The following is a 13,056-nucleotide window of genomic DNA, read 5'->3' as shown; positions in this document are numbered from 1 at the left end:
GTAGCATGTAGTTCTGGAGCCTCAGGTTTCAGACCTCTGGTCTGTTCACTGAGTTTTTTTGTAAAATGATATCACCAGGAGTTAATATTGCATTTCTATTATTTCAAATCGAGTTTTAATACCTAAACTTACTTTTAGTATAAAATGCAAAAAAAGGAGATACTCATTAAGATTGTTTAAACATTTCCTAGTAATCTAAAGGAAAGATGAAGCCAGATTTAAAGGTTTTGTTAAAATTTTACAACGTTTAGAAGATGGATTATGTAAACACTAGGCTTCAAATGTTTAAAGATGGGTATATAGTAGAGTCTTGTTAAATATAGAGCTACCTTAAAGTCCCACTCCAATCTTTTTTTTTTTCAATCCATCGTAAAAGTGTTCCTGGTCTTTTAATTATGATTATGCCGAGCAATAATGGAGCTGTCCAGCCGTAGAGTTTAGATCCAGATTCTGCTCAGGGGTGGAAAATAAAGATGGATCTATTTGTCTGACAGTGGATGAATCAGAAAGGAATGGAGCAGGCAGCTAGTGGCCTGCCTAGGGTATTTTCTACATCACAAATACAATCTTTTTCAAATAGCATTTTTCTTCTGCTCCTATTTCCAAAAGAAATACTCAGAAATGCAATTTTGATCTGAATTTGCGTCAGATATGTCCTTCATCATCAAAATGTGCCACAAGAACACTTTCAAAAATCCAAAAACTATTTTTTTAACTCGAGTAGGCATTTAAAAAGATTTAGCTTAGATCTGATTCTGGCTAAAAACTGCATGATAACGATGAAGATGAATATGTTGAGGTTCTTTTAGGGAGTGAGGACATCAGAGGGACAGCATGTTAGAGGATTTGGAGATAAAGTCAGAGAGGCCAGACTGAGACGGTTCGGACATGTGCAGAGGAGAGACATTGAATTTATTGGTAGACGGATGCTGAGTCTAGAGCTGCCAGGCAAGATAAAGACCAAAGATGAGAATTATGGATGAACGAGGACATCGCTGGTGTTAGAGGAGAGGATGCAGAAGACAGGGTTTCGATGGAGGAAGATGATTGACCCCTGAGGGGAAAAGCAGAAAGGAAGAGAAAAGGAAGAATAGCTTAGAACTGAGATGTCAGCCTCAAAATACTTGAAGAAAGACAAAAGGAATAATAATATGATTTAGGTGTTAGAATGTGACACTTTGACCAGTTAATAAACACCTGTCTCTTGTTAGTGGAGTTTTAAAATGAGAAATGCCTGCAGAAGTTCTCTCAGCGTGTCCACTATTTATTGAAACATTTTTTAATGATCAGTTATCATTTAGTCTCTGAGCTCTTCCTTCTGAGGCATTGCTTTTCCACACCCTGATAGTGATTTCTGGTGAAGACAGTGCAGAGTAACAGTGAGAACACGCAGGATTGCTCCGCTTCCCTGACACTATAATCAATGGCTCGACCTTGACGAAGATGCGACCTCCTACATAAGGCTGACTCACACAGTGGAAACAAGGTGGGCTTTCTCCTTTCAGAGGATTTTGGCCGAGGAGCGAGTCTCTATGTTAACGTGCGTTTCACTTCAGCGTTTATCTAAAATGCTTATGGGGTGTGTGTGTGTGTTTTTTAGAAATGTCACGGCTGAGGAACACACGTTAATCATTGACTTAACACCCACACTCTGTTTGAGTTGCACGCTGAGATGATTTTCAGTTCAATCTGGTTTGATTCAAACTGCAGACATGTTCAACGAAGCCTGGTCGGGTTTTCTGTATTTATGTTCTCTGGCCTATCAGGCCTTGGTCCCCTGCACACTTCCTCAACTGTTGATGGTGAAGACCATCAACCATCAGCAGGTGAGAAATGAACAGATCATTTGGTTCTTCAAAGACAGATCCATGAGCTGGGCTGCAGCACAGAAGCTCTTTCCACTCCCCCGTCTTTTTCCACATGGGGTCTTTATTGTACGGCCCGCTGTGGGTTTATGAAAGCAGCATCGGTTTTTAAGCATCCGCTCTTCCCTCACTGTCACTGTTTCTGTTTCTATTTCAGTATCTGGGAAAGTGGTATTTCAAGGCAGCTGTCAGTCACCGGGAGGCCGACATCCAGAAGTTCAGAGTTTTTGACAGCATGGTTTTCACCATCGAGGAGGCGGCTAATGATACGCTGGTCTTGACCGGAAATATGCGCATGTGAGGGAAAAAAACAATTCCAACTGAAAAATACCTCCATTATAATCAGAAAGATGAGATCTTTTTGTGTTTGCCAATATTCACACCTGGAAAGTGACTTCAAGCCACAATGAAAAAAAGGGAAGTTTGGAAAGTTGATAAAATAATACATTTAAAAAAGGTAAAAACTCCCAAACTGATTAATTTTGACAAAAGGTAGAAAAATAAAAAAAGTTAAGATGCTATTAGATCAGTCAGGAAAATGAAACAGAGAAAGTCTTTTTTTAATACGCAGATTGGTTGATGGGACACTTAAACTTTTTTTTTAAACTTATTTTTGCAGGGGAGAAGATTGCATAAAACAGAGCTGGACGTATCACATACAGCCTGAGAGGGATGACATGGTCATGGAAGGTAACACCAGAGCTGGATGACTTTAGAGACCTTTGAGATGACAGTTCAGGTGAAGTTGGATCATACGGTTGCAGATCCATCAAATGCTTCCTTTAGAAAACTAAAAAAGGATCAGCTGTGTCACCTGAACTGACATCACAAGAGCTTCACTCTGGAGCTCAGCTTGAGGTTGGAACCATCGACTGTATATGAGAACTGGAATGAGTAACCCCTCCCCCCTGGTGTTCCAAACAGGAAGTACCTGCTGGCTCCAAGAAGCCAAAATCCCATAAACCTCTATAGTGAAATGAACAGCTGCTACCTAGAATGACCATTCTTGCTCTTCTACATTTTTATTCAATTTTCCTGCTAATCCTATTTTTTTTCATGACATCGTTTTTATGTAGTAAAGGTTATTCAAGTTATAAACTGACCAATCAGATAAAAAGTATACGGTGCCCGCGGGCCCCCTTCATGAATGTTCAACTTGTTAGATTTTCCTGAGTCAGTGGTTGAGTTGTGGCCTTCCAAATACCTCACTCCTGATTGGTTCAAGTGGTTGACTCAGATCAACTCGGACCAATTAATGCTTTCTAAAGACATCTGGCTCCAACATGGCGGCCTCCTTATCTAAAAAAAAAAAAGGCGACTGAATCGACTTCATTTTGTTGCAGCAAGAATTCAGCTGTTTTCTGAGGGTGATGTCAGTGGTTGGCGCTAAAGGCGAGGACATGGTGGACGGGTCTTTTACCTCAGGACCCGGACAGGCTCTGCCCAAAAAGACTATCTGGTGTTGCATTCCTTTAAATTCACTACCCACAATAACCCAAAAGAAGGACTATAAAGGGCCCATGTTTTCAGATTTGTTTGTTTGTCCTCTGGTCGACTCTACCAAAAAGGACTCCGGTTACGGCGACCTGGAAATTCCCATCAGTGAGTGTTAAAGTGTCAGATGCTGAGCGGTAGCAGAGACAGTTGGACTTACCTCCAAACACACTTGAAAGCTCGCTTCCCCTCAGCTGTTCTCCACAATGAGAGGCTGGGAGTCTTTCATGCTCATATGAGTAATGTCAGTCATACCTGTAAAGGTTAAACCGGGATGATGGTCTGAACTCAAGCTGTGTTTTGCTATTGGACTTCTGTGCCAGGAACAGGTTGTCCATGATGAACACCATGTTTGAGCACAAGGGTGTCCATCAGTACATTCAGCACCAGGGCGCCCAAGCAGGAGGTCAGAGGTTGATTGTAGTTGTGTTCTTGTTTTCTTGGACACTCTTGGTTCTTGTGGGACTGAGAGGAAGGCCAGAGGAAGAACCAGGAGGGACTATGTCTCCTTGCTGGTGCAGTGGTTCTTTATAGTCCCTCAAAGACTGCAGGAACCTTCCGTGGAAAGAAAGGTCAGGCCATCTTACACTTGGCACTTCAAAAAAAAAACTTTTTAATCCCAACGACAAAATGTTTTATTTATTCCAGAAATATTGAAAATTTTAGTCTCTTAAAACGTACAAAAGCTTTTAGGTTTAGCCCCGCCCTAATAACTGCACAGGAACATCTTAGAAAGTCGTAAAGATTGTTTTCTTTATAAGTCAAATAACTTCACTTCTATGCCTCAATGAAAACACTGCACTATGTGGAGATTGTTAGGCAAAACTTTGCAAAACTTTGGCAAACATTTAGATCAAACATGACAGTACCTAAGAGGAACACACCACCCAGGTCAAAGTATGACATCATAATGAGAAAAGAGGTAAACAATCACTTCAAAAACTGGTTGCTAAGGAAACTGTAAAGTCCTTTTTTTGAGTTTCAAACATAAATGCATCTTTTTAGTTTCTCTGGATGAATCACATTCATTAGCTAACTCTAAGAAAAATTGGAGACAAAGTCTCTGGCAGAGGCCGTTGCTATGTTTGTATTCTATTTAGAAGAAAAAAACACACACACACACACCCAAACACACACACACACAATAACAGTATTTCATTTATTTTCTATAGCATCTCAGGTTTTTGGTTCTTTCTCTAAGCTACTAAGCAGACTCTAGTCAGCGTTCAGGGTACTGATAAGCATTCTGGGAAGTTTTCCAAATCTCTTCCAAAAATGATCAACCTTGCAAAAGAAGGTTTTGTTTGACAGAACCACAGACTGCTGAAATGAGACAGAATTTAAATGTAAATTCATTGTGAGCTGCAGGGGTTGTGGGGGTTAGCACTGCTGCTTCACAAGGCCCTGCTTCCTTCCTCCGCTGTTATCTTTTAGTGCACGTCTGGGTTTTTCTTTTCAGGGCACTCCAGCTTCCTGTTCCTCAAAAACATAGGTTGATAAGTGACTCTAAGTTATTGCATGTGTTCTTTTGTCAAACTCTCCAGGATTTGCCCTGCCTTTGCCCTCCAGCAGCAGAGATAGGCTCCAGCAACCCCCCCCCCATTAGGGAGATTAAAAAAAGGTTTGGTTAATTATTCAAAAAACGTAAAGATAGGACTTTAGTGGTCCTGCATCTCCGTGCTAGTCGCACATTATTTTCAGGATGTCTTTACAGAACTTCAGTAATATTATTGCCTGACCATTTGCTAATTTATTGTTTAACTCCCTTAAGAGTTAAACAATAAATTTTAAATTGTGATGCAAACATCAAGATGTTTTCAGTAGACCTGCAGCAAAGCATCCATTATGTGAATCACTTCTAATCTGTCTGAGCATCACAACTGTTTGAGTCACAAACTCTTTCTGCATGCCCTAATCATCTGAGCTTCAAAGCCTGTACGTGTGTCTTTTCGCTGTGTTGTGGCAGGACGGACGTTTCGCAGGAACTTGTTCTGGAGTGGCACATGGGCCAACTGCCTCGACTGCATCATTTTCCAGGAAACAGAGCCTCCTCTGAGAACGACAGAAGCGGAGGACTCCCTGAACAGATTCATGCTGTATGGTGAGCCGGATCAGGAAAACGTTCACTGTACTGCAACCTTCGCTTGTGGCCGACAAGCGAAGGTTGAGCCACACTCACCTTTGGCACAAAAAAAGTTTCATGCCAACCAAAAAGAGAATGTGTCTGTCTGTGTCTGTGTCTCTCAAAACAAACTCCAAAGTTCAAGTTAAATGCTGCTTTTTTGCTCAAAATAAGGAGTAAAAACATCAAATGAATTCAATGATTAAAAAGGTTTTTACCACATTCACTGGCCACTTGGTAGATGCACCTTGCTTACACCGGGTCAGACCCCTTCAGAACTGCCTTAACCCTTTGAGGAGAAGATTCAACAAGGTCCTGGAAACTTATTTTTTTAGAGAGTTTGGTCCATACTGACATGGCAGCATCACACAGTTGCTGGAGATTTGTTAGCTGCACATCTGTGATGCCAGTCTCCTGTTCCACCACATGTAGCTTTAGTCCCAAGTGGTGGGACATGTGGGGGACATGGAGGTGATATAAAGGTCTTAGACCACTAGGTGAGCCTGTAGACAGACAACGTTCATGCACATTTTTTCTAAAGGGATGCTGCAGGAGACAGGTTGTAGTGAACACTTATACAACACGTAATAAGTAAGGGGGAAGTAGGGGAGACGCAGGGGTGTTGTAAAAATGTTAAATTTTTTAAACTCCCCAAACTTAACAGGCTCCTAGCATTCAGTCTGACTGCAGAAATAAAAGAAATTAGACAATCAGAGAGTGGTTTGTGTGGACATCCTATGGGAACTTCCGTATTAGGTGCATGGCCTGTGCATGCAGCATTTGCCTGCGGTCAGTAAGGGGTCAATACTCGAATCTTACTAACGACTGGACTGTGGCGTAAGGACACCGTAAGACAGTGGTCTCCAATCCTGTTCCTAGTGAGCTACTGCCCTGCTTGTTCCACAGCTAACCCTAGCTCAGTCATTATTGATCACCTGGATCAGATGTGTTGGTTCAATCAGAAACTGGGCTCACTGATTCCAGCTAATCAGCAGTTACTGAGCGGGTTTAGCTGCAAAAAAAGCATTACCTCACAAGGAACAGGATTGGAGATGCCTGCTGTACGACACGAGTGCTTCATGATTGCATGAAACTTGTCTGACAATGATGCGCTTACCGCATGCACAACAAAGCTCCATTTTTTTCCATGACGTCCAATGAGTTACCTAAAAAGTTCCTCACAAGACAGAAGGATTTCTACACAAGTTCTGAAAAAGCCAAACCTTAACCCAGCCATTCACTATCTCAATTGCTGCCCAGTGCGTGGAAATCTGGTCGATCCGTTCCAAGCATCTGTGCACGTTCGGCCTTAACACCCAGACGTTTGTTCTGCCTGCAGCTCGGCACAAAGACATCAGCTCCGAGGTGGTGACCACTTTTCTCAAAAATTCTGCTTGTCATCAGATGAAGATCCATGTCACCCCCCCTGAAGAGAAAGGTTTGTTTTATTTCTGAGGGGAGAATGGAACAGTTAATTTTTGTCCTTTTAAACAGGTTTTATCTGTATTTGCAGCGTTTTGCATCTAACCCTGCAGATGAAGGTAAGCAGCAACTCCTCAGCTTTTTTTTTTACATTTTATTTTTAGAAATGGTTCTGACTGACTCTGATCTGTTTATTCTGACAGGAGGCTGCAGGGAAGTAAAACTAATAAAACAAGAAAGAAATCGAAAAGAAAACTCCTGTATCAGGGAGGACTCGTCCCCAGCCACAAAAACAAAACCTGGGGAATTCCTGTGATGAAACCAGGGCAGAAATGTGTCATTTGCTATTATGTTCCTGTTGTCCTCTCTGCAATAAAAGTTGAACACTTCCACTTCTTTGAACTGTATATATTGTCACATATAGCAAAACAAAGAGGACTGTTGTTCTGCACGATCAGGCTTAGCTTTCGCAGCTCAGCGTCACAAAGCTGGGCTTTTCAGGTGTCTTTTCAAGTGTTTAGACAAGATTCTGTCCCACGGCAGAGACCCGTTGGGCTCGTTGGGTTCTCTTCATCCATCATTTGCTACTTGATGCATCCTGAACTTTGAGGTCAGGTTTTAGCTTTACCTTAACTTCCACTGTGGTGTTTTTAGGATCTTCTCTCCTGAAAAACGATCCCCGTAAATCTCCCTTAAGTGCACTTCAGACCTGAAAAATCCTCGTCCTGATTGGTGTGGATTTCACACCTTTGTTTGGCCTGTTTTTTCTTTCACACTGAAAGTGAAATGTCCACAGTTACAACAGCGGATGTGTGGCGTTGGTCTCGTCAACGCAAACCCTGACCCTGAATATCAAAAGCAGAGAAGAGGGAAAAGAATAACATCAATGAGTTTTCACCTCTTCATTTCTACCGATCACATATTTTCTTGACTCCAAAACAAAGATCCATCTTTACTGAGATGTGCTGGTGAAGATCTCTGGCAGCAAAGACGGGAGGACAAGCCATGGAGCTGATGGCAGGAAATCCTACCAATGGTTGGAAATTTCTGGTCCGAAGAAAGCACTGAGAGACAGAGTTATGGCTACATAAGAGCAAGTACAAAGTCATGGATGGGATCCTGGTTTGAGTTTTGAAACAACAGACAAAACAGGCCAATCCAGCAGAGGGTTTGATGCCGACATCCAAGGAGTGCATGGCTTGCTGATGTTAAGTAGCTGACATAGTCATAGTCTATTGGAGCATCTGTGCTGATTACAAGTTAGAAGTCCTTAGATCAGGGTAAAAGCACAGCCAAAGAGGATGAAAAATGTTTGGAAATCGTTTATTTCAGAATAAAACTTGACATCTCTGAAAAAAAAATGCTACCAAATTTAGACGGCCTGTCAGATAACAAAAATGTCTGGATTTTGTGCTTGTGTTATTTTCTGATTTTCCTCATTAAAGTCCAACTCCAATCATCTTTTGATCTGTTGGAAATGTGTTCCCAGTGGTCTTTTAAATATGATGATGCAGTTTTTTTTTGCCAAAATAAAAAACCTGTAATTTTCTAAGACATAGATTCTGCAGAAGTTCTTTAGAAATTCTCCTCTAAATTATGGGCGGGGCTGTTAGCGTGGCCTAAGCATGCGCTGATATCCCACTAACCCCTTTGTACACACTCTCTCACAAACCTAACCTAACATCAGCAGTGCGACAAATTGGCGAGCACTATTGGAGCTCTCCATCCGTAGAGTTTTGAGTCCGATTCCAGCTCAGACAAGGAAATGAAGACATTAATGGAACTATTCGTCAGCAAGTGGATGCATCAGAATGGAGCGGAGCAGTGAACTTATGGCCCGCTGATTTTAATTTGTATATAACAACTAGTACAAGCTTTTTCCTATGGCATTTTTGTCTGCTCCCGTTTAACAATGATTTGAATAAAGAAATACGCAGAGACAGAAGAACACAATCTCTATTTTTTAAATTGTCTGTACTGAGTATGCAACCAGACTTGTTTGGTTTCACCTGATTGTTGAAATAAACATTTGATTGTCTCTATGCCAGATTTATTCATAAATGTCCTTGTAGGTACATTTCAGTGCAAACAAAATAACCCCAGCTTGAAATACCCTGCAGAGATGTGCTTTAGAAGGTTATCGTTTGCTTACAGGCCACAAAAGCAGAAGTGTGAGACACAACAACAACAACAGCTGACTCTCAAAGTATGAACTTTTAAGCACAAAAACTGCAGTGATAGTGTTCAGTCTCAGCCAGAGACGTGAAAATATCTCAAACATTTCATACCTGCAGATGGATATAAAGGAAGCTTTTGTGGTTCAAAAGGGGAGAGCACCTTTCTGCCCACCGGTTTGTTTTTCATGCTGGAGATGTGGGTGTGTGTCATTTTGTGTGTGTAAATAATCCAGGAAAGCAGAGAGCTGCTATGGGGAATGTCCCATTCAGCGTGAAACCTAAAACTGAAAAGTGAAATGGAAATGGACCGAGGGACTCCTCCACTGTCGCTGACTCTAAATGCAGGTCCAAAGACACGACTTTCACTTCCTCCTTCAGACTGCAATTCCTGAGGCTCTCTGAACCAAAGAGTGCTGTCATTTATTTTGTCTGATTTACTCTTAAAACAAAGATAAACTCCAACAACATTAGTGGAAGAAGATTTTTTTTTTTTTTAGGAGTTTTTCCTTACCAAGAAGGAAGGTCTAAGACAGGGGTCGCCAACCTTTACCACTCAAAGAGCCATTTGGATCAGTTTCCCACAGAAATGAAAAAACATGGAGCCGCAACACTGTTTTTTGTATCCTCAGACATTTAATGAGTTCAGATGAGAACTATTTCCCGAGAGGCAACAAAATAAGCAAATATGATGTAATGAACTAGCAAATCGCTTCTCCAATAGATTTTTGTCAACAAATAACTTTTTTTCTTATCTCAATCAGGATGTTTTTGGGCAAAAGCTGCGTGTTTATTCTAGAATGTTTCGCCACATTTGAGACTTTGCTGTTTTCATGATTTCTCATGACATATTCACGGTAAACTCGTCCACAGCCGCAGACACGCGTTCATGCTGCTATCTTCCTCCTGCCCGGTCAAACATTCCCGACGGTGTTAAAGGCACGACGACAATCTTAGAACAGAATAGTTATTTTGCAAAACCACAGAGAGCCGCAGCACCGGGATGCAAGAGCCGCATGCGGCTCCGGAGCTGCAGGATACCAACTCCTGCTCTAAGGGCAGGTTTAGCTTAGTCTCTTTACTCTAGTTTAGCAATCAGCTACTGTATTTTATAACTGATTTTATGTTTTGTACAATTAGGGAAGCCCGTTGAGACAACTGTGTTGTAATATTGGGGTGTATAAATAAAACTGAATTGAATTGAATTAAAAAATCCGGAGTCCTGCCAACCTTCTCTGGCACAAAAATCCATTTTCTTTTTACAATGATTAAAAATGAGAGTTTTCCACATATATGTCCCCCTCACCAAAAACGAAAGATTCTGTAAACAGTGGGGGGGAAAAAAATCAACTTTTACTTTGTAACTTAATTGGTGAACAGATTTTACTATGATAACCACTTTTCTAGCTTGATTAAGGCCCAAAGGCTCCCCGAACCTGAAATCCTCTGATGAGAGGTCACCTAATCTACCTCTGTAACTCAGTTTGCCCCATTTTAGAAAATATTTTAAGGTCAGCAAAGTCAGTCAAGGTGTACCCCATGGCTCTACTTGGTCCCAATTCTTTGCACTTGGTAGGGTTTGCAGAACATTACAGTCCATAGAGTTAATGTTTACGTAAAACCAACTGTAAATGAAACTAAATGTTGGTGTTAAAACTATAAAAGCCTTGATCATGTTTCCATCTTTTTTTACTCCAAAATTGGATTCAACTGAAGTGTTTGGAATAATCTGTATCTAACAAAGAATAAAAATAATGAAGACAAGCAACAGAAATACATATCCATCTATCTATATGTCTAATGACATAATGACATTTATTAGAAAATACATATACATCCACATAAGTTTAATTGTTGCTTTAAAGGAAGTGGGAGGAGGCAAATTTATATAATCCTATCCCTATTTTGCTTTACTTGCCTTTTAAATTTTTATTTTCATTACATGAATTATTATTATCTGGTACTTAACTTCTAATTAGTTATTCATACTTTACTAACTCAAATTCAAGTCATTAAAAACTTCACAAGTATCAACAAATCAAATGACAAAGACCAAGTAAATATTAATTATGTAATCAGACGTACCGTTATTTCAGAAATTCTTATAACCTATCCAGATATTGTGTGAAAAAGATGTGCATATTCTTTGTCATTACAAAAAATCTATATAAAGTGCATTTTTCAAGAAATTGTTTTTACAAATGACATACATTGATAATCACCAGAATTCATGAATTTAAATCACATTTTGAGTAAGAAAGTGGAGTTCCTTTAAATATTAATAAAAAAGACTTCTGCTTTAATCATCTATAATAATTTATTTATTTTATGCTATTTATTTTTACTTAAAAAAATGTGTATTAGTATTACAGTAAAGTGACTAAAGTCAGTGTCCTCGTCTGAGCTGAACTGAGTAACAGATATGGATGTGATGTTGAATGAGAAGGGCCATATTATGTAAAATGTCCAGGGTCTGTACTCCTTCTCCTGCTGTCAGATTGAAAGCCATCCGGGTTTTAACAGAGTTTCTGGAGTTCTGTGTGCTGTAACGTCTGCAGTTTGTAGTGAGCTGTTATCATTGCAGGAGAAGAAGTTGGGGTGAAGTTGTCTGCAGGTCAGACCGTTTAGACTTTTAGAGATAGTGATGGTAAATGGTAAATGGCGTATACATATATAGCGCTTTTCTACCTACAAGGACAAAGTGCTTTTACAGTCACCGACCCATTCACCCAGTCACGCACACAGTCACACACTAGTGGCCGCTCCCCTGCCAAACACAGGTGCCCGCCTACCACCAGAGGCAAGGTGGGGTTCAGTGTCTTGCCCAAGGACACTTCGACTCATGGGCGATCAAGGCGGGAATTGAACCTGCAACCTTACGATCATGGGTCGACCGCCCTACCGCTGCACCACAGCCGCCCGTAATGATAGATTACGGTGCAAGGATTTTCTTGAAATTTTACCTTTTGATCAGTACTTGTGAGTTTGTATTATCTGTGGCATCTTGTTTGAAACATTATTCCTTTTCTCAGAGTGATGCAGAGAAACTAGTTGATGACAATACAAGTTCTCATTAGATTTCTCCATAGCTTCTATAACGAACCTGAACCTGGTGAAATTTTTAAACCTCCAGACCAGGAGGCAGGAACTCTTTCTATGCTTTTCCAATTTTGTTGGTCTGGATGATATGGAGCTGTGCTGCTATTTATGCTCAGAGTCAAAAGTGATACTCAAGTAAGAGGAACATCACTTCCATCATCACTTTCATCAAGAGTAAGTAAAACAAACTGACCCTAGAACTTTAAAACAAAGAAGAGACAAGTAAAAAAAACGACCAAGATTTTGAAGTACAATTTGAATATAATACATTTTTTATAGAACTTTTTGAGTTTCTGGAAATTCCTATATTTTCAAACTGTAAATGAAAGTTTAGAAGCGGGCACTTGATGCCTCTTTCTTCTTCTTCATCATAACTCTTTACAGCATTCATATTATGTTTTCAGGCAAAAAAATATTGTAAAAGGTCTTGTAACCTCTAATAGTCTTAAATGCCTTAAACCGAAACGAAAAACCAAATGTCCATTATCAAAATCTTCCCATCTCATGCTACTTGTGTTCATAATGGAACCCACAAGTGGCATTTTTATGCACAAGATTCACATGTGGGTCAGTGCAGGATTCTACCCACTACCTTCATAGTCTCACCTGTTTTAGGATGTCTCGCACACTTCAAACGAGGGGAATTACCTGGGGGAACTGAGGTTCACGAATGTGTAGGACTGACACAGAAATTTGTCCCTTTGGGTTTCTCTGTGAGCAAACAAACATCACTGTCTGTGGACTGAATGTGATGCTGGATGGGTTTCTAAAGGACCAGAGAGTGGTTTCTCAAATGACAAGAAAGGTCATAGCTATTATTAATACTATCTCTTTTTGTTGTTTTTAAAAAAAACGTGCTTGTTCTTAACTAGGATCACAC

At 40.3% G+C, this 13,056-nt stretch overlaps 1 protein-coding gene across 1 annotated transcript; it reads left to right on the top strand.

The window, feature by feature from the left end:
* The first annotated feature begins 1,671 nt into the window (after window positions 1-1,671).
* On the top strand, window positions 1,672-7,295 carry LOC101169638. The gene is made up of 7 exons (XM_004078361.3): window positions 1,672-1,826; window positions 2,023-2,162; window positions 2,485-2,555; window positions 5,326-5,460; window positions 6,821-6,919; window positions 6,995-7,022; window positions 7,107-7,295. Exons 1-6 carry the CDS (start codon window positions 1,713-1,715, stop codon window positions 7,006-7,008), a joined length of 573 nt encoding a protein of 190 aa, XP_004078409.1. The 5' UTR covers window positions 1,672-1,712; the 3' UTR covers window positions 7,009-7,022; window positions 7,107-7,295.
* The last annotated feature ends 5,761 nt before the right edge of the window (window positions 7,296-13,056 follow it).

Source organism: Oryzias latipes, chromosome 16 (assembly GCF_002234675.1).
Source record: "Oryzias latipes chromosome 16, ASM223467v1".
NCBI classification, from domain to species: Eukaryota; Metazoa; Chordata; class Actinopteri; order Beloniformes; family Adrianichthyidae; genus Oryzias; species Oryzias latipes.
Note: the sequence above shows the minus strand (reverse complement) of the source record. Positions and strands in the feature narration are given on the sequence as shown.

Bases quoted from the DNA above. Each gene is read 5' to 3' on its own strand.
- LOC101169638 (XM_004078361.3), top strand. From the start codon at position 1,713: ATGTTCAACGAAGCCTGGTCGGGTTTTCTGTATTTATGTTCTCTGGCC. The intron at 2,163-2,484 runs GTGAGGGAAAAA...TTATTTTTGCAG, and splicing joins TTGACCGGAAATATGCGCAT to GGGAGAAGATTGCATAAAAC. The intron at 2,556-5,325 runs GTAACACCAGAG...GTGTTGTGGCAG, and splicing joins GGATGACATGGTCATGGAAG to GACGGACGTTTCGCAGGAAC.